Genomic DNA, 17,816 nt, shown 5'->3' with positions numbered 1-17,816 from the left:
ACCGAAGACCGCGCCATCCACCACCATTACATCTGCAGTGAGCAGTAGGTGCCGCAACTCCCTCGATGAGGGCGGCCACGAAGGCAGCAGTAGCCTCGCCGCGCCCACATCTAGGTTGCCAGCCTCGGCCGCCGCAGCCCCGCCCCCACCACGTACCTGTGCTCCTCGACGCCGCTGGCTCCTGACCGACGCCCACTAAGATCTGTCGCCGCATCACGCCGCCGATGCACGCAGATCGGGCGAGGTCCGCTGTGCTGCCGCCACCAGCCACGAGGTTGGGAGAGCTGTGCGGGGATTGCCCAGGGGTCCGCCCCGCAGCCACCTTCCTTGGAGGCCGCCCGGGGTTTACAGGTGGCGCCTTCGGCGGCTGCACAACAAGAAGGGGAGTCGGCGGTGCGCAGGGATTGCCCCCGGTGTCGCCAGACGCGGGAGAGTTTTTCCTTTTTTCCCTGAATTACTATTACAATCCCGGGATAAACGTCCCAGAGGCGTCTAGTGACTCAAAGGGAGAAGGAAGACGCCATGGAGAAGACGCGGAGGTTCAAATCCGAGAGGCCCTCCGCCGTCAAGGAACTGAAGCACACCGATGTCTATGCCTCATACTTCATGGTAACTAATGTCACTATGCACATTTTCTTTTTTTTTTGCGGGGGACTATGCACATTTTCAAAGCCAAGCATTTAGTTTCCCCTTTTTTACTCTCTGTATTACTTGTTGACAGTACTCATATGTACTACTATTTGACTCCATTGCTCGCTTATTGATCGACTTGGGACACTTTAGATCATCCCGAACATGTTCATCGAAAGATTCCCCCCGAAGGACAGCAGGAAGATGACGCTGTGGGACCTGCAGGCGAAGCCATGGAAGGTGTGGGATGAGTACACCAGCGGCGAGTGCCCCCGTGCGGCGTTCAGCACCGGGTGGGGCGCGCTCGTCATGGAGAACAACCTGGAGAGGTGGGACGTTTGCGTCTTCGAGCTCCTGGACCATGACTATAACATCAAGCTGCATGTCTACATGGCCGTGTGCTGGAGATCACCCCTGCGTCATCGCCTCAAACCCAGCCACAGACGAGTGATTGTGTGCCTGAAAGTGGCAGACGTGTTAAGATTGTCGTTGTCAAAACATAACGTTTGGAATTATGTGCTTCCGTTGTTCGCCGTGACCTAGGGTTTTTCCCTTGCCACGAATTCCCTTTATATATATAGTATGTGTAATCCCGAAATATTTGAAAGTTCCATCCAGCCGCCGGGCCGCCGCCCAAACCCATCTAAATCTCATCGAGATCTTCTCCCGTCCTCACAACCAACGAACCTCCATCTAAATCCACATCGAGATCATCTCCCGTCCTCTCCTTCGAATTTGAATCAATCGAACGCCCCTTGGAGAGGCCTGTATTCTGATCCATCGAGATCGCGATTGGTTCACTGCTACGCGCTTGGTAAGCCCTACTACGGTATATCTGATCTATGCTAGATCAACAAAATCTTTAGCTTTTCAATCTCCTTGGCGTTCTACAAATCCATGGTGTGCATCGTGCTTTTGTTCTTCCCACCGCAAGAAATGGCGTTCGTAGTTCCTAAATGTATTTTTTCAGCGTAGATTCAACTTGTGGGATATAATTACAGGTTTTAGCCGGTTGACAAGATTGAATTCCTTCTTCTGTCGCCCTGGGCGTACATTCCTAATGATGTATTCGGTTTTATGCTACCTCTTCTCCAGTGATAGTCGTTGTGTTGCTAGTTAGGCCGTACTTTTCTTGTCTCAAGACAAGGATGGTGCAAATTTGAATCATCCATATATGCATGCTTCTTGGTTTACCGAATTTGCACAACAGAATGATCGAATTTGTAAATCTCTTCAAGAAAAATAAATACGTTAATTTGGCAAATGCTCTAAAAGGATAAGAAAAAAGGGGAGCATCTGTTACTGGATAGGCAGAAAGGGTATCAAAACCGCATTGCCCAGCGATATTGATATATACAGATATGCAAGTATGCCGCAACACAAAATTATGCGTGCATGTACTTGTGTACTTGTGTGCACTGCCGGAGCTTCGTTAGGGCAAAAGTGTGACGTGGCCCGCCTCAGCCTTTCTATGAACACCTAGCCCAGCCCTCACCTTGGCCCGCTCAGCAAGAGGTGGAGCGGAGGTCTAGCCGAAAAGATCAGCTTAGTAGCAGCCAACGTTTTGGCTACCGGATCCCAAGAAAATACCGAGGGTGGGCGAGAAACGTGGATACCACGGTTACCGTGAAATTCCGAGGAAATACCGCTCGAATTTTTTAAATGCAATTTGAATTCAAAATTTTCTGAGCTAGGACATATTAGGGCTGAGAAACTGCAAAGATGGGAGAACCGGGACTCGACATAGGGACCGACAGGTTGCGTGGGGATGGGAGGGCCATGTTTACAACCAGACCACAGTAGCTTACATGCTTTAAAAAGTTTCTGTCCCTACTTGACCAGACTGTCGCCGTTGAGATTCAAAATTTTCAAAAAATTCGAATTTTTTTGGTCAGCACGCAGCTTTCTCGCGGGGTAGCGAGAAACGTGGGACCGGGCGGTAACCGAATTTTCCGCCCGGTACCCAAAACCCGGGTAGCAGCATGAAGTAGTGCCAAGGGCGACCCATCTCTCTTGCTGCGGCGGCGAGCGCTTTTTTTATTCTCCTGTGAGGTCGGCCACCCTGTATTTCCTTTTTAGCTGTGCCACTGCTTGTGTGTCCAACATTCAAATATAAATATGGGATACATTTTGTTCTTTTTCCTTTCCTCAAGAGCTTATATGGTAATTATATTTATGTTGGTTGTTAGTTTTGTAACAAAGAAGTCTGTAGGAGTGGTCTTGAAAATAACTAATGTAGTTAGGAATATCCATTGCAAACAAACTTGTGTTTTATGTATATTCAGCTCTCGAGTAAAACTTGAGTAGTAATATATATATCATTGTTACCTTTGCCAAAAGTGTTGTACTAATATATGCATATATATCTCCTATTGTATTGCAGAGACAGAAGTGTGTGACATATGTAAAGGTCCAATCATGGTACACCATCAAAAGCAATATAGCACTATGGGCATGATAGATGATAAGCAGAATGTGAAAGTAAAAGGGGGAGGTGAAAATGTGAATGTGAAAGAGAAAAAGAAACGAAACAAAGAAGAAGGTGATAAGAAAAAGGAGGAGATGAAGATGGCTAAGTATAAGGAGGAGCAAGAGAGAACGAGGGGTAATGACAAGGATAATGAGAAGGAGAAGGAGAAGGATGATCGGAGCAAAAGGGAAGAAAATGAGAAGAAGATGAAGGCACATAAGGAAAGAAAGAAGGATAAGGAGAATGATGAAGAGGAGGAGAAGTCGAAGCAGCAGAATGACAAAAAAAATTGCCCGCAATTCTTTTGGTCGCTCATAACCAGTTCATATATGGAACAAGTGGTAGGTTTTCTTGATTCATAACAGCAATTAAAGAGACTAACCCATTTTTGGTCCTCCATTTTTATCTATCATATTTGCATGATTGTTGTGAAGGTTCATTTTTCGTTTGCGGTTGACTTTAGGAATGGTGCTTACTAATTTGACAAAGTTAAAATGGTACATATTTCATCACAATTCTTGTTCGATTGGTCATTGATATTTTTCAAACATGGACTATACTATGTGGTCTTACTTTGGAAAGGAATAAAATGGAGGTAACATATCCGCAACATATATGAGTATTATATCCAATATATAAACTAGTTCTTGAAAGTTGATATTATTCGTATTTAAAGTTTTGTAGATTGTAAAGGAAAGAGACACATGTAAAATTTTCCCAAAAATATAATGCCAAGTGAGAGTGACCGAGACAATATATGCTTGTTTGGATAGGGCTTTGGACCCAACCCTTGAATTAGTTCAGATTGATTATTTACTCCGTTAACTATTACCAAACTCTTGAAATCAATCTCCAACACTACTATCGAACTCGTCACTACTAAAGGGACAGAATTGATCACTTTTGATGGGTGTCAGGCTCATCACTAATCTGTTGTCAGTGGAGACTCATCCATCACTCGTGGGATAGGACCCATCAGTGGAGTGCCTTACGACACCGACAGTCGCTTTGTTGTTGCTCGTCACTGACCATGTCAACACTGATGTATGATCGTCCTTAAGTGGTGAAGTTAAATGCTATGTATTCATAGTATGCAGCACATATCATTTTTAACTATAACAAACATTTCATAGATTCAGAACATTTGCTTCATAGATTCTGAAAAACTGCAACACCACACATTCATCTGAACGTAAAATCCATCGGCCATTTCTAAGACATAGCACACAACCTTTTCATATTATTTTTTAGCTTTGGGTTGTGCTCGACATACTTAGTCATTGATTAATATGATACATATGTTGCAGACAATTCCGGAAGACTTCCACAAATACTTGGAAGACTGTACAGGAGTGGTTTCACTGAGAGGTCCAAGCGGAAATTTATGGCCCGTAGAGCTGGCTAAAATCTCCGGGGAGCTATGCTTTGCACGTGGATGGAAGGAGTTCCTCTGCGACCATCGCATCGTGTATGGCTACCTGCTGGTTTTCCGTTACGACGGGAAGTCACAGTTCTCAGTCACGGTATTCTTGCCAACATCGTGTGAGGCGCCGTACGCGTTTCTCGCCGAACCGCGGCACATGGGCGCCACCGCTGTGGCAGCAGAGGATGAGAATGGGCACACAGGCACCAATGCAGATGGTACTGCCCCGCAAGAAGAAGATTCTCACATTGGCACAGGTGCAGATGGTACCCCACAAAATGAAGGAGAAGAAGAAGATGCTTCAGAAGAATATGAAGGGTTCGACAACATGAGTGTCGATGCTAACCGCACTGGTCCACAAGAGGAAGAAGAAGACGCATTATCCGAGAATCCAGAGAATGAGGAAGACAGTGAATGGCGCAGCGCACCATCGCAGCAACAGAAGGAGGATCAAGACAAGATCGACAATGGTTTTGTGGTCGGGAAGAGGACTAGGTTCAGGAAGGTTGATGATATCATGATAGAAGTGGTCGGATCCAGGAAGTCCAAGGCTAAGGAGGGGAAAAGGCATGAAGCTCTATCTGGTGATTCGGAGTGTGAAGGAGAAGCATTAGGTGACAGTTTAGCAAGTAATTAAGAAGAACCCTCCCACACTGATCGATTGATTTCCAAATTATTAGTACCACTTCTACTTTTACATATATATTGGTTTGAAATGGTTTAATATTGTAAAATGATTCTTATGCTCTTTTTATCGCTAACTGTGTCTCTGTGCACATCAATTATAAGCAGAATCGGGGCATCGTCCACCCAGGAAGTCCAAGGCTAATGAGGAGAAAAGGCCTGAAGCTCCATCAGGTGATAGTTTGGCAGGTAACCAAGAATAACCCTCCGATAGATGATCGATTTCAAAATAATTGATAGTACTACTTTTTACATATATATTGGTGTGAGATGGCTTGGTGTTGTAAAATGTTTTCTGTGGTCTTGTTATCGAGCTAACATGTACATGTGTGCACATCAATGTAAGCAGAATTGGTCCGTCATTCACCCAGGAAGTCCAAGGCTGAGGGGAAAAGGTCTACTGCTTTAGCTTCTAAAGGAGCAGCATCACGTGACAGTTTGGCAGGTAATTAAGAGGAAGCCTCTGATCGAGAATCGTTCAAAATAAGTAGATTTTTTCTTGCGGGTAAAAAAGTATTACTTGTTTCACACACACACACACACACACACACACACACACACACAGAGAGAGACACACACACACACACACACATGTATGTATTAGTTTGGGATGGCTTAAATGTTGTGTCAGTTTTGATTCTGCTATCTAGATAGCAATGGTCTTGTACCGTAAAATGATTCCTATATAAGCATTAGGTGACAGTTTAGCAAGTAATTAAGAAGAACCCTTCCACACTGATCGATTGATTTCAAAATTATTATTACCACTACTTTTTACACATATATTGGTTTGAAATGGTTTAATGTTGTAAAATGATTCTTATGCTCTTTTTATCGAGCTAACCTGTGTCTCTGTGCACATCAATCCAATTATAAGCAGAATCAAAGCGTCGTCCACCCAAGAAGCCCAAGGAGGCGAAGGGGAAAAGGCCTCAAGCTCCATGTAGCCATTCGGAGTCTGAGGGAGCAGCATCAGGTGACAGTTTGGCAGGTAACTAGAATAACCCTCGGATCGATGATCGATTTCAAAATAACTAGTACTATTTTTACGTATATATTGCTATGAGATGGCTTGGTGTTGTAAAATGATTTCTGTGCTATTATCGTGCTAAAATGTACATGTGTGCATATTGATGTAAGCAGAATTGGTCCGTCGTCCACCCAAGAAGTCCAGGGCTGAGGGGAAAGGGTCTGCTGCTTCATCAGCTTCTAAAGGAATGGCATCAAGTCACAGTTTGGCAGGTAATTAACTTGAAGCCTCCGATCGAGAATTGGTTTGAGATGACTTAAATGTTGTGTCAGTTTTCAGTCTGCTATTTAGATAGCAATGGTCTTCTCTGTCGAAAAAAGATAGCAATGGTCATGTCATTGAGCTTACTTGCGCGCATATAGTTCATACAGGTGTATTCGCGCCAGAATCCGTATGCAAGGACTTAACCAAATTACACAAATCTTTTGGTAAAAAACATAGTATGAAGGCTCAGTTCCCGATGTTCAATAAGAGCAATAGTGAAAACCAACCTGGTAGAGGTAAATCTTCTTCCTTCCTACGCTGATTACAATAAAATTTGAACTGAACTATCTTAGTAATTTGCATCTTCTTTTATACTTAGTTATCGTCAAGGTTCAGAGAAGGCCGGAATTAAAGTCGCAGAGACGTCCAATAACCCAAAGGGACGAGGAATACGCTATGGAAAGGACACAGAGGTTCCAATCCAAGAGGCCCTTCGTGATCAAGGAAATGAAGCACACCGATGTCTATGTGTCGTACTTCATGGTAATTGATCAAATTCTTCTCTGGATGGATACGCATATTCTAAAACTGCATTGCTCACTTACTGATCGACCTGGGACACTGCAGATCATTCCAGACATGTTCGTTGAAAAATTCCTCCCGAAAGAAAGCAGGAAGATGACGCTGTGGGACCCACAGGCGAAGCCATGGAAGGTGTGGTACGAGTACACCGGCGGGGAGTGTCCTCGTGCGGCGTTCAGCGCCGGGTGGGGCGCGCTCGCCATGGAGAACTATCTGGAAGAGAGGGACTTGTGTGTGTTCGAGCTCCTGGACGATGACTACAACATCAAGCTGCATGTCTATAGGGCCGTGCTGGATATCAGCCCCTTCGCCCTGGCCCCAAAATATCGTCAACAGGGTTGTGCATAGCCCTTTGTTTTTGTTCTAGTATAACGTTGATGATGGAGGTGTGTGTTGGTGACTATTTTGTTGAATTATTATCAGATCATATTACTTGGTGAATCATGTTTATGGCTGTTTTATTGAATATTGGCATTCATTGCTTTTCTTGACGTGGGAAATATCAATATATATATGTGATTTCTTTAGAGAGAAAGCCATTAGATAGCTCTTTTTTACTGCATCGTTGATCAGAAATGGTACAAGAAAGTTCGGCAGTTTGGTCCAATTAAGGCACATTTCTTCTTGCGTCACTCGCTTAAGTTCGGGATGCCACATATCTTTAAAAAAAATTTGGAGGAAAGCCGTCATGGCCGATTTTATTGAGCAGGATTCAAAGATATATCATTTTCTTAGGCAGCTCAAACAAAATCAGGAGGATCATCAAGCCATTGATGATTACCCTCGGTAAACTTTGCCAGATTATGAGTAGCCCTATTGGCCTCCCTAGGGGAATGAGAAAAAATTACACCAGAGAAATCGTGACAAAGAAAAGTACACTCTTCATATATAGCAGCCGCCACGCCTAGAGAGTTTCCGCCATTGTGCAACGTTGCCAGCAAGAACCAAACCGTCTTGAAGGGCGGTAGCTTCAACAGTAGGGGCATCCAGTGGCGGACCTCGAGTTTGACTACTGGGGGTGCCAACCTTATCACTTACAAATAAAAGTACCACGTATAACCATAAAAATTATCAGTTTAGCATTTTTAACCCTATAATACACAGAGAATTAGACTAACTACTACTAGGTAAACAAAGTTTAGCATTTTGGAGGGGATGCATGGCACCCCCACTAGATCAGCCACTGGAGGCATCATCAACAAATGGGAGGTTCCAGCTTCCTCGTATGACAGGAACAACATGATGATCCCGGACGATAATGCATGTCCATCCCGAGTCAGTGTCCTCGTCGAAGGCAGCGTCAACATTCAGATTTACAAAATCTTCAGGTGGTTTAATCCATCCTTGTCTGACATTCTGAGCACTACTCAATTTGTTAACTCCTGCAGAATTTAATGCCAGCACAGAGATAGACCGGGCCGATCTAACCGGCGCTTCCAAGCTGTCCCATGAGTACATTTCCTTGGCTCCCACCAAGCATACTAGGCAACAACAACGACAAGATCACACTTTCGAACACCTACCAGATACGGTGCAGCATTCTCATCCATTAGCAGTGGCTCGGGAGGCCCAATTCCATCAGCCACTTCAAAGCAAGTGTCTTCAATAATTTGCGTCATTGGAAGGCATGACCAAATTTCCTTTATTCTACAACATTTGAAGATGACATGATTCATACTTTCACTGAACATATAGGGCTTTCGCTAAAATTCTGCATATGCCGATTTGCAAGGCCGCCATAGGAAGGAATCACCCCATCTAAAGCATGCCAACAATGCATCTTCACCTTAACAGGTGTTTTCAAGGCCCACAAAGCTCTCCGGATAGGGTTCGTCGACGAAGAATTATTAGGCCTTGTCATCCGTAGTTTTCGACCATGCCGATTATCCCATTCAATATAATAAGCAGACTTGACAGTGAAAATTTGATTCTTATTATAGTGCCATGACACAAAATCCTCCATCATCACAATGGCCAGCGGGATTTCAGAATTCTTTCCGCGTCAGCGGCCCAAAATAGTTCTCTACCCAGTGCTTCATCCTATACACGGATTTCATGATCAATTAGGTCAGCAACCTTTGTAATTACTATATTTCCTCTCATTGTCATTAATTACCTTCCTAGTTCGGCTGCTAGGGATCCAACAATCATTCCAAATATCAGTTTTATTACCATCTCACACCCTCCAAATATGTCCTCTTTTAAAAGTTCGAATTCCTGCCCAAATGCTTTGCCAAGTATAGGAGCTTCCCTTTTTCAGTTCACAATTTAATAGAACACCCAAGGGAAAACACTTAGCACGAAGAATTGGGGGCATAAAGAATCTGGCGCACAAAGTAACCTCCAACATTGTTTTGACAAGATTGCCATATTGACACTCTCCAAATCTTTGAAACTCATACCTCCTTGTTTGTTCGGGATACACATTTTCCACCATGCAAACCAGTGCATATGGTTCTGTTGGTCAACATATCCCCACCAGAATTGGGACATTGCAGAGATTACTGTCGGGGAAACGACACCTATGGGATCACGGGGATCCCTTCTATGGTTGGCGGGGAGAGAGCTGTGTAAAGAGCAGGTCTAGTGATCAGTGCGAGGGATTTTTACCCAGGTTCGTGCCGCAATGGTGCGTAAAACCCTAGTCCTGCTTGAGTGTATATCTTGTCTTCTTGAGCTCTTGAACTAGCTGCGGTGCATGCCCAGTCCAAAAAGTCTGAATCCTCCCCCATTATGCCTCGGGCCTCCTTTTATATGTCAAAGGGGACGCCACAGTGACACACAGGAGGTGGAAAGTATCTACAGTGTACGAGCTTATCGCTGACATCATAAGACAAATGCATTTAATGCCTCTTACTTTATAAGGGGGTGGTAACAGAAGCCGTCCCGTCCGTCGCCGCCTCTCCCTGCATTGGCACGCGTCCAGCTGACGAGGCATGCAATGCTAGGCTAGCTGGATGCTGCTGTGCTAGCGCGGTGGTAGAGCCTCCACGAAGATCTACATGCCGCCACGCAGGCGCCTGCCAATTTGGCAAGCTGGTCGTCATGCTGGAATGGCTGTGAGGTGGAGAAAAAGCCTTGTCGGGTGTGGGCCTGGCGGTGGCCCCACAATTGTCCCCAGCAAGGGTCTTGTCGGGGGCCTCGCAGTTGTCCCTGGCAAGGGTCTTGCTGGGGGTCTTCGCTCTTCGGTCCCCATGTAGGCTGGCAGGCCACCAGTCTTCACAAAGATCTGCATGCTACTATGCATGCTCCCCTGAGCCTTGGTCTTGACGTTGTTGATGGTGTCAAAGCCCTCAGTCTCAAGGGTGATGGCCTTGCTGGTGATTTCGCAAGCTGCCCCGGCAAGTGCCTTGCCGGGGTTACGCAAGCCGCCCCGGCAAGGGTGTTGCCGGGGGAGGTGCAGCTTGCCTTCTGCACTCAGTTCACTGTCTTGAATGTTGTCTTTGTAGTCTTGTACCTTTCCTTCTACTACCCTTCCGAGCCTTGCCCAGGCGTGACTACGACTGCCCGTGCACAAGTAAGGGGTACAGGAAAGCCCATACTTTTCTACACCGACAAGAGCCCCCAAGCCTGGGCCACACATAAGCATGAAGCGTTGTTGGGCCAGGCCTAGAACAGAGCGCGGGCATGAGTGGCAGAGTTTAATCGCTGTAAACTCTTTGTTAATTGCGCTTCCCCATGATCCGCATTGAGTGCGTGACGTGGGGGTCGTGTGTGGAACGGCCGCAGCACACCTGCGTCACCTCATAGTGAATAGTAAAGAGGCGACCTGCGCCTTCCCCATAAAAAGATAAATTCACAGGGGCGCTACTCATTTACAAAGTGGGCTCGGGTCGTGGCCTGCATGGTGCCGCACCCCACGATCACGGGGTGGAAAACGGTCACCCCACTTGTCTTTATGCCTCTGGCTCGCTCGCCACGTTCATTCATGTCTTAGGAAGGGCAGGCGGAGAATGTGGAGGGCATGGGCATTAACACCGAGGCGGGAAACGGGGCGTCGCTGATTGGAGCTTGATTCCCCGCGCCTCAGGAGGCCGCATTGGTCGAGCAGGGCGACCGCCCTTGGGTTGGGAGGCTAGGCCCCGGCCCTGCCCTTCTATAAAAAGGGATAGGGATGGTGCCTTCCCGTATTCACCTCCTTCCTCTCCTTTCTGCTTGGTATCCTTCTTCCACTCGCCATGGTGAGCAGGGTTGCCTGGTTTGCTTTAATCGGCGGCGACGAGGGCTTCTGGCCCTCGGACAGCACGGCCCCCTCCTCTGGAGTCCATGGCGGTGGAGCCCTACTGTGGAGAGGGAGAGGGAGGGGGCGAGGCCGAGGTCACCGCGGCGCTCGGGGAAGAGGAGGACGGGGCGGCGCATCAGTCGTGCCTCCGCTGGCGGCCCCTCATTTAATGGAGGGACATGTCGGAGACCTGCCCCGCGAGTTCTTCATCAGGCTTTACAAGCCCGTGTGCGGTCATCTCTGCCTCCCTACCTTGTTTGCCCGGGTGATGGAGCAGGACCCGCCGCAGGCTTTGAGGTTGCACATGAGGGGCTACGGGAACGGCAGCATGTGGGTCGACATCGACTTCCCTGCCCCTCACGTCATGTATCTTCGCCATGGGTGGAAAACCTTTGCACGTGCCCATAGCTTGTCGGAGGGGCACGTTCTCCAGTTTAAATTAATGGAGAATGGTGTGTTCTCCGTCAAGGTCTTCGGGATCTCGGAAATCCGCTTAGGGTGCTGCGTGGAGAGTTCCACCAACGGCAAAAGCTCCTCTTCGAGCGACAGCAACGAGGAGGACCGCGACAGCGACGACGACGACAGTGGATGGGAGGACGACGACTCCAACTCTGGACGACCATCAGTGGCAGCACCATCATCTGCACCGCCCCCTCTCCCGACAACGCTCCTCGCCGGGGGCTGTGCCCTCCTGGCTCTGGTGTCAGTGGTCGACGGGCCACCTCCGCCATGCTCTCCATTGGCACACCCCCCCCCCCCACATCTTATTTGCCTTCACCTGCCATGGCTGGGAGGAAATAGGCAAGAATGGGGATTACGGGGCACTTATCTTTTTTCCAACTTGTGGGCACTTCCCAAGTCTTAGATTTAAATAATGTAATCTCTCGAGTCCATGCTTATGTTCTGTAATATTCTTACTTGTATCAGCATGCTAATGAAAAAGATGAGCCTTGCCGGAGACCCATGCATGTATATGTCCATGCAGAGGCGAAAACGCCTCTTTAATGCAAATAATTGAGTTTTTCTGGCAAGCTATCTTGCCGGCGCCCTCTGTGCCTGCCGGAGAGTCACATCTGCCGGGTTACAAACAAAGGGTCCAGCCCCCTACCAATCTATTTTTACAAAAGGCTACTACGAGCATTCTGACTAAAGCAGCGTTCGGGTCAGGGATGAGAGCACCTAAGTCTAAGAAGAGTAGCGAGGTTTTTTAATGCACAAGTCATAGGTTATGAACATGAATGGACAAGAGGTAAACCTTATCTGTCAGGTTTGCTGGGGATCGCTGTGCCGGGCAGTCTTCTCAACTTCTTGCCGGAGCCAAGTCCACGACAAGAACGACAGGACCGAGCATCTTCACGGCTGGAAAGAAGAGAGGACAGGAGCATGGAACCTTGGCGGTTTGTCAGTATCCTCTTGGATCTAGGGTTGTACAATATATAAACATGGAAATTAACAGGAAGTTGTTCATAATGAAAGTTACTTGACTGCACACGGGGTCTATGCCTAGCTCTGTACATAGGGTTACATGCCTTGCTGGCAAGGCTAGTATAAAAGGGGGTTGTCAGGGCTCCTGACAACCACGCCTTATGGGTAAAACTTGCGAAGATGTTCGATATTCCAGGAGTTGCTCACTGGAATGCCATCTTTGGTCTCTAGGTGGACTGCGCCAGGCCTGGTGACTCACATTACCCGATAAGGGCCTTCCCACTTCAGCGTCAACTTGTTTGAATTCTTGGCAGATTAAACACGTCGAAGAACAAGGCCGCCTTCCTCAAGACTTCGGGCATGAACCTTGCGGCTATGGTAGCGGCGTCAAGGTGGCTGGGGTATGCGCGCCAGCTCGCCACAGGCAGCCCGGAAGACGATCTTCCTCAAGGAGCGTCTGCATCATCTTGGCCACAACTGCTCTTGCTCCAAACTCAGGCATTTGCAAGCACTCGAGGTGACACCGTATATGAGTTTTTGGGGGAGGAACTGCCTTTCTTGCCCCGTTGATACCAGGGCAAAGAGTGTCTGGCCAGTGGCTCGATTTGGGTTGCGTTCTGATTGCCAAAGAGCCGTTTGGCAACTCATCAATCCAGCCACCTTCTCGGCACTTTGTGTAGCCTGTTGAAAGTCCTTTGTTTTTGAGGCCTCGCAACACTTCAGCATTTTGCCCTTTCTGCCTGGCCGTTGTTCTTGGAGAGAAACAGAGAAGCAAGACAAACTTTTGTTGCCAGAGGGTCCCTGGTACACTACATGAAGGTGTCGGCTCATGAACTGGTGTTTTGGTTTGCCCGGTGATGGACTCTGTTTGGGCACACCAAAACGGTTAAACGGTGGTCCCTTGACGAACTTGACGGCCCTGACTGTGTGTCACTTCTCACTGGCTTCCACTTCTGGCCACTTTGTGAACTTGTCAATTGAAACGTACAAGTACTTAAAGCCCCCGACAGCACGGGGAAAAGGGCCTAGTTGTCGAGCCCCCCAAGGCCAAAAATGGTCAGGATAGGGGATTCTTTGAAGAGATTGCAGCCGATTTGATGAAGCTTTTTTTGAATGAAACCTGGCACGGCTTTCACACTTGGTTCCTAGTGCGGTTGCATCCTGGAGAGCGGTGGGCCCATAAGGAAACCCTGCTAGAATGCTTTGCCGGCAAGGGCTCTTGACCCTAAGTGGGAGCCACACATGCCTCCATGTATCTTTGCCAACAGCTCCAGTCCGTCCTCCTCAGGAATGCACTTCAATTTCACGCCGTTTGATCTCCGTCTGTATAGGACATCATCCACAAATTGGTACATGTTGGACCGACGGGCTACTTTTTCTGCTTCTTCCTATTCCTCAGGGAGTTCCCCTGTTTGGAGGAACTGAACGGTGTGTTGTGCCCATGCCGGAGCCTGGGGCTCGACGGCAAGGACTAAAGGCATGTCTTCTATCATGGGGGCAGTTGTCCCTATGGCAAGGGCTGGTGGCCCTATCAGAGACTGTTGCTCCTCGGCAAGCTTGGGGTTCCCGGCAACTTCCTTGCCGCCGGCTCCTGGGAGCTCAGCAGGAAAGTATTTTCCGGGGCCCGCCTTCCTTCGCTTATTCTATCCTGTTGATGGTTCAATGGATGGCTCCGTTAATTGGAGCACAAAGGTACCTCGTTCCACATGCAACTTGAGGGCAGCGTTTTGACAGGTCATCCGCAATGTTGTTTTCCGCTCGAGGAACATGTTCTTCCTGTAGACCGTCAAAACACTCCGCCAACTTCCTCACTTCATCTACATAGGCCTCCATCAACAGACTCTGATAGTCTTTGTTAACTTGTTTGATGACAAGCTGTGAATCACCTCTAGTGATGAGCTTCCTGATTTCGAGGTCTGCCGCGATCCTGAGACCGACAAGCAACCCCTCGTACTATGCAGTGTTGGTTGTTAACTTTTCTCGGGAAAAATGCATCTGGATTACGTACTTGAGGTGCTCTCCGATGGGCGCGACGAATAGCACACTGGCACCAACACCTTGCAGCGAGAAAGCCCCATCAAAGTACATAATCCAATCACGGCTTGTCTCGTTGCCGGGAAGAGTGGTTTCTTGAACTTCTTCGTCAGGCTTTGAGGTCCATTCTGCTATGAACTCTGCCAAGGCCCTGCTCTTGATCGTCGAAGTGCTTTCAAAATTGAGACCAATGCTTAACGGTTCCAATGCCCACTCCACAATCCTCCTGGTTGCATCTGGGTTGTGCAAGATCCGTTGCAATGGGAGGCGAGTGACGACGGTGATCTCATGTGCTTGGAAATAGTGACACAACTTTCTAGAACTGGTCTCTGTGCAAACTTGAAGTATGATGTATCAACCTTAGGGTGCATAATGGTTAAATTAGCTCATTTATGTTGAGGTTTCATTGTAAGACATGGGGGCAGTGTGATGTCGATGATTTATGTTGACATTTCATGTGTTGTAAAAGGAAGTCTCATGTATCAACTCTTTGATTGTTTGACTGGTTAATAATTTGGCCAACAATTTTTTGCTCAACTGTTGAAGAACTATGGATCAAAATTTGGATTGGTCGGCCATATGGAAGCACAACTTTGTTTTCATATATATATATATGATCTTGTTTGAATACAACATGCCTTCCAAAATTTCTCCTCACATATGAAATTTAGCCGATAGAAGCTGCATGGTGGATATGAAATTGACATAATAGGCTCATCACAGCCTACTAGAAACAAGTAAATTAACCATTCATGTGATCATGCCATGTACTTGATTCAAGCAGACCTTCAATTACTGATATACATTATAAATAAAATATTATTTTCATGACCATCAATCAGAAAAAATAAATGGAGTAACCCCTATGATGAAAAGGCACGCTCTTTGTTTTCTCATATATTCTTTTATGATGGTACATAGTAATTTGTCAATAGACCATGCAGCCTTCTGTATTATCTTGACATAGACATTTATATCCGCCTATATATACAGAGCCATGTTAATTTAGAGACAAATCAGAACTTCTGCTTGGTTATGACATAGTTAAATATTTTCCATACATGTGGACCGTTCATCGAGCCCTCCACGGGGTCCTGTTCATCCAGCCCTCCACGAGGTCCTGTTCATCCATGCCCAACCGGCTCAATCGATCGGGGTCCTGTTCATCCAACGGCAACACCACGGGGTCCTGTTCATACAACCCCCCACCGGAAACTGTTCATCTAACCCCCAACAACGCTCACTGTTCATCAAGGGAAGGAGGTAGCAGGTTCGATCGGTTTCAGTTAGCAGCAGTAGCGAACGAAGGAATCGCTCGATCGGGTTCAGTAACGCGTAACCTGCAGTGCAATCGCTCAGGTTCAGTAGGCGAACACCTTGCTCGGGTTCAGTTAGAGCCCAACGTCTCGCCACCCAACGCCGCGGTGCATGTACGAGGAAACGTGCCAAACCTCTGGTGCTCACTCGGCCCTGACCACCCAATGTAACCGGGAACACCTCGTATTTTCCTCGCCCTCGCCTTCTACCACGGTGTTTCCGTCATGGACGGCCATAAGAATGTCATGCAGCTGCATCTCCTCGTCCGCCCAGGACGAAAAGCCCATTTATACTCATGAACTTTTTGTATATAGAAGTAGGAGCCCACCACATCTATGATGGATTACCGGGTTTTTCACAATTATCGTCATGGAAGTGTCATAAGCATGATAGGAAAAAAATGCGTCGGGTCCCAAAATGTCACGGGATGTGTTCTTTTTTTGTTAGTGAAGTGGCCTAAATAGACCCTCAGTAGAAGTCTTACCATTAACATGTGAAAGAAATTTGGCGGGCCCTGGGAATTTGGTCCTACCGAGTTGATATTGTTCCCACTGATGATGATGGGACTGGAAACATTAAGCCATGGACTTTCCTTTCTTCTCCCAAGTGCCACCCTTTTCAAAACATAGGGTTCTCCCTTTTCTGACCCCCTTTATAACCCCAAAATCTTGCAAAGTCCACCGAGCCTCCGTCGCGGCAACCAACCATGATGGCCTTCATTTAAACCACATCGATCTCTACTCTCCTCTTCTCCATTGAATTGAATATCCCCTTGAAGAGGTCTAATATTCATATCCATCAAGATTTAAATTTATCCACGATGCTTGGTAAGCCTAAAAGTATATCTGATCTATGCTAGCGTAGTTAGATCTTTGGCCCATTGGTATGATCATGTCTCGCCTTATTATTATATAAATCCACTATGCATCATGCTTTTGTTATTCCCAACACAAGGATGAGTGTATCCATGTTCATTGTTTATAAATGTTTTAGTTGAGCATAGATCAACATGTGGCCACTCTAACTAGAGGTTTTGTTGATAAAATTGATGTATCTGTCTTCTCACTTTGAGAGGGGGTGTAGATTCTTGTGGAGCACACAATAATGGTGTTGGTGTTGTCATCGTCGCATTGGAAATTTGTCCATGTGGGAAGAATGATCTAATGCACTTTATATATGGAAGAGAGAACCCCGACTTGTGATAACCGTTGGTTTACTTGTTGGGCCATACCTTTCTTTTCTCAAGACAAGGATGGTAACATATGAACACAATATGTGCATGTTTCTTGGTTTACCAATTTTTCATAACGGAATCTTCGAATTTGTAAACCTCATCAAGACAATTTTTTTGGCAAATTCTCGAGAAGGATAAACATGGGGAGCACATGAAGCTCTATTAGTGGATTGATCAGATAAGATATCACAACTGAATTGCTTGGCTAGATGAATATATACAAATGTGCAAGTGTGCCTCCCAAAAATATTATGCATGTGGCCACTCTATATATATTCCTAGCATTGATGTATGATGTGTACATGTCTGTCCAATATTTGAATATAAATATGGGTTACATAGTGTTATACTTTCTTTCGTAATGAGATTATATGGAAGTTATATTTATGCTAGTTGTTAGATCTATAACAAAAGGTCCTTGTAGGAGTGTTTTTGAATACAACTAATTAGTACAGTTGGAATAATAATTGAATAGTCGTAACAAAAGTCCAAACTTGGAAAGTTTTCATACGTAGATTCAACTCACGGGTGAAACTTGAGTGGTATTATATGCCACCGTTA

General features: G+C 46.5%; 1 protein-coding gene across 1 annotated transcript; it reads left to right on the top strand.

Moving 5' to 3' along the window:
• Positions 1-1,250: 1,250 nt before the first annotated feature.
• Positions 1,251-7,514, top strand: LOC123042191 (zinc finger CCCH domain-containing protein 13). Its single transcript, XM_044464697.1, has 10 exons — positions 1,251-1,444; positions 3,014-3,441; positions 4,408-5,152; positions 5,316-5,396; positions 5,557-5,652; positions 6,088-6,198; positions 6,351-6,449; positions 6,600-6,737; positions 6,821-6,984; positions 7,069-7,514. The coding sequence occupies exons 2-10, from the start codon at positions 3,049-3,051 to the stop codon at positions 7,369-7,371; spliced, it is 2,130 nt and encodes a 709-aa protein (XP_044320632.1). The 5' UTR covers positions 1,251-1,444; positions 3,014-3,048; the 3' UTR covers positions 7,372-7,514.
• The last annotated feature ends 10,302 nt before the right edge of the window (positions 7,515-17,816 follow it).

This window comes from Triticum aestivum, chromosome 2B (genome assembly GCF_018294505.1).
Source record: "Triticum aestivum cultivar Chinese Spring chromosome 2B, IWGSC CS RefSeq v2.1, whole genome shotgun sequence".
Classification (NCBI taxonomy): domain Eukaryota; kingdom Viridiplantae; phylum Streptophyta; class Magnoliopsida; order Poales; family Poaceae; genus Triticum; species Triticum aestivum.
Note: the sequence above shows the minus strand (reverse complement) of the source record. Positions and strands in the feature narration are given on the sequence as shown.

What these genes read in the sequence shown, in the direction of transcription:
- LOC123042191 (XM_044464697.1), top strand. Translation starts at nt 3,049, where the DNA reads ATGGTACACCATCAAAAGCAATATAGCACTATGGGCATGATAGATGAT. An exon ending in ATTAGGTGACAGTTTAGCAA is followed by an intron (nt 5,153 to 5,315) that starts GTAATTAAGAAG and finishes AATTATAAGCAG; the next exon opens with AATCGGGGCATCGTCCACCC. An exon ending in ATCAGGTGATAGTTTGGCAG is followed by an intron (nt 5,397 to 5,556) that starts GTAACCAAGAAT and finishes CAATGTAAGCAG; the next exon opens with AATTGGTCCGTCATTCACCC.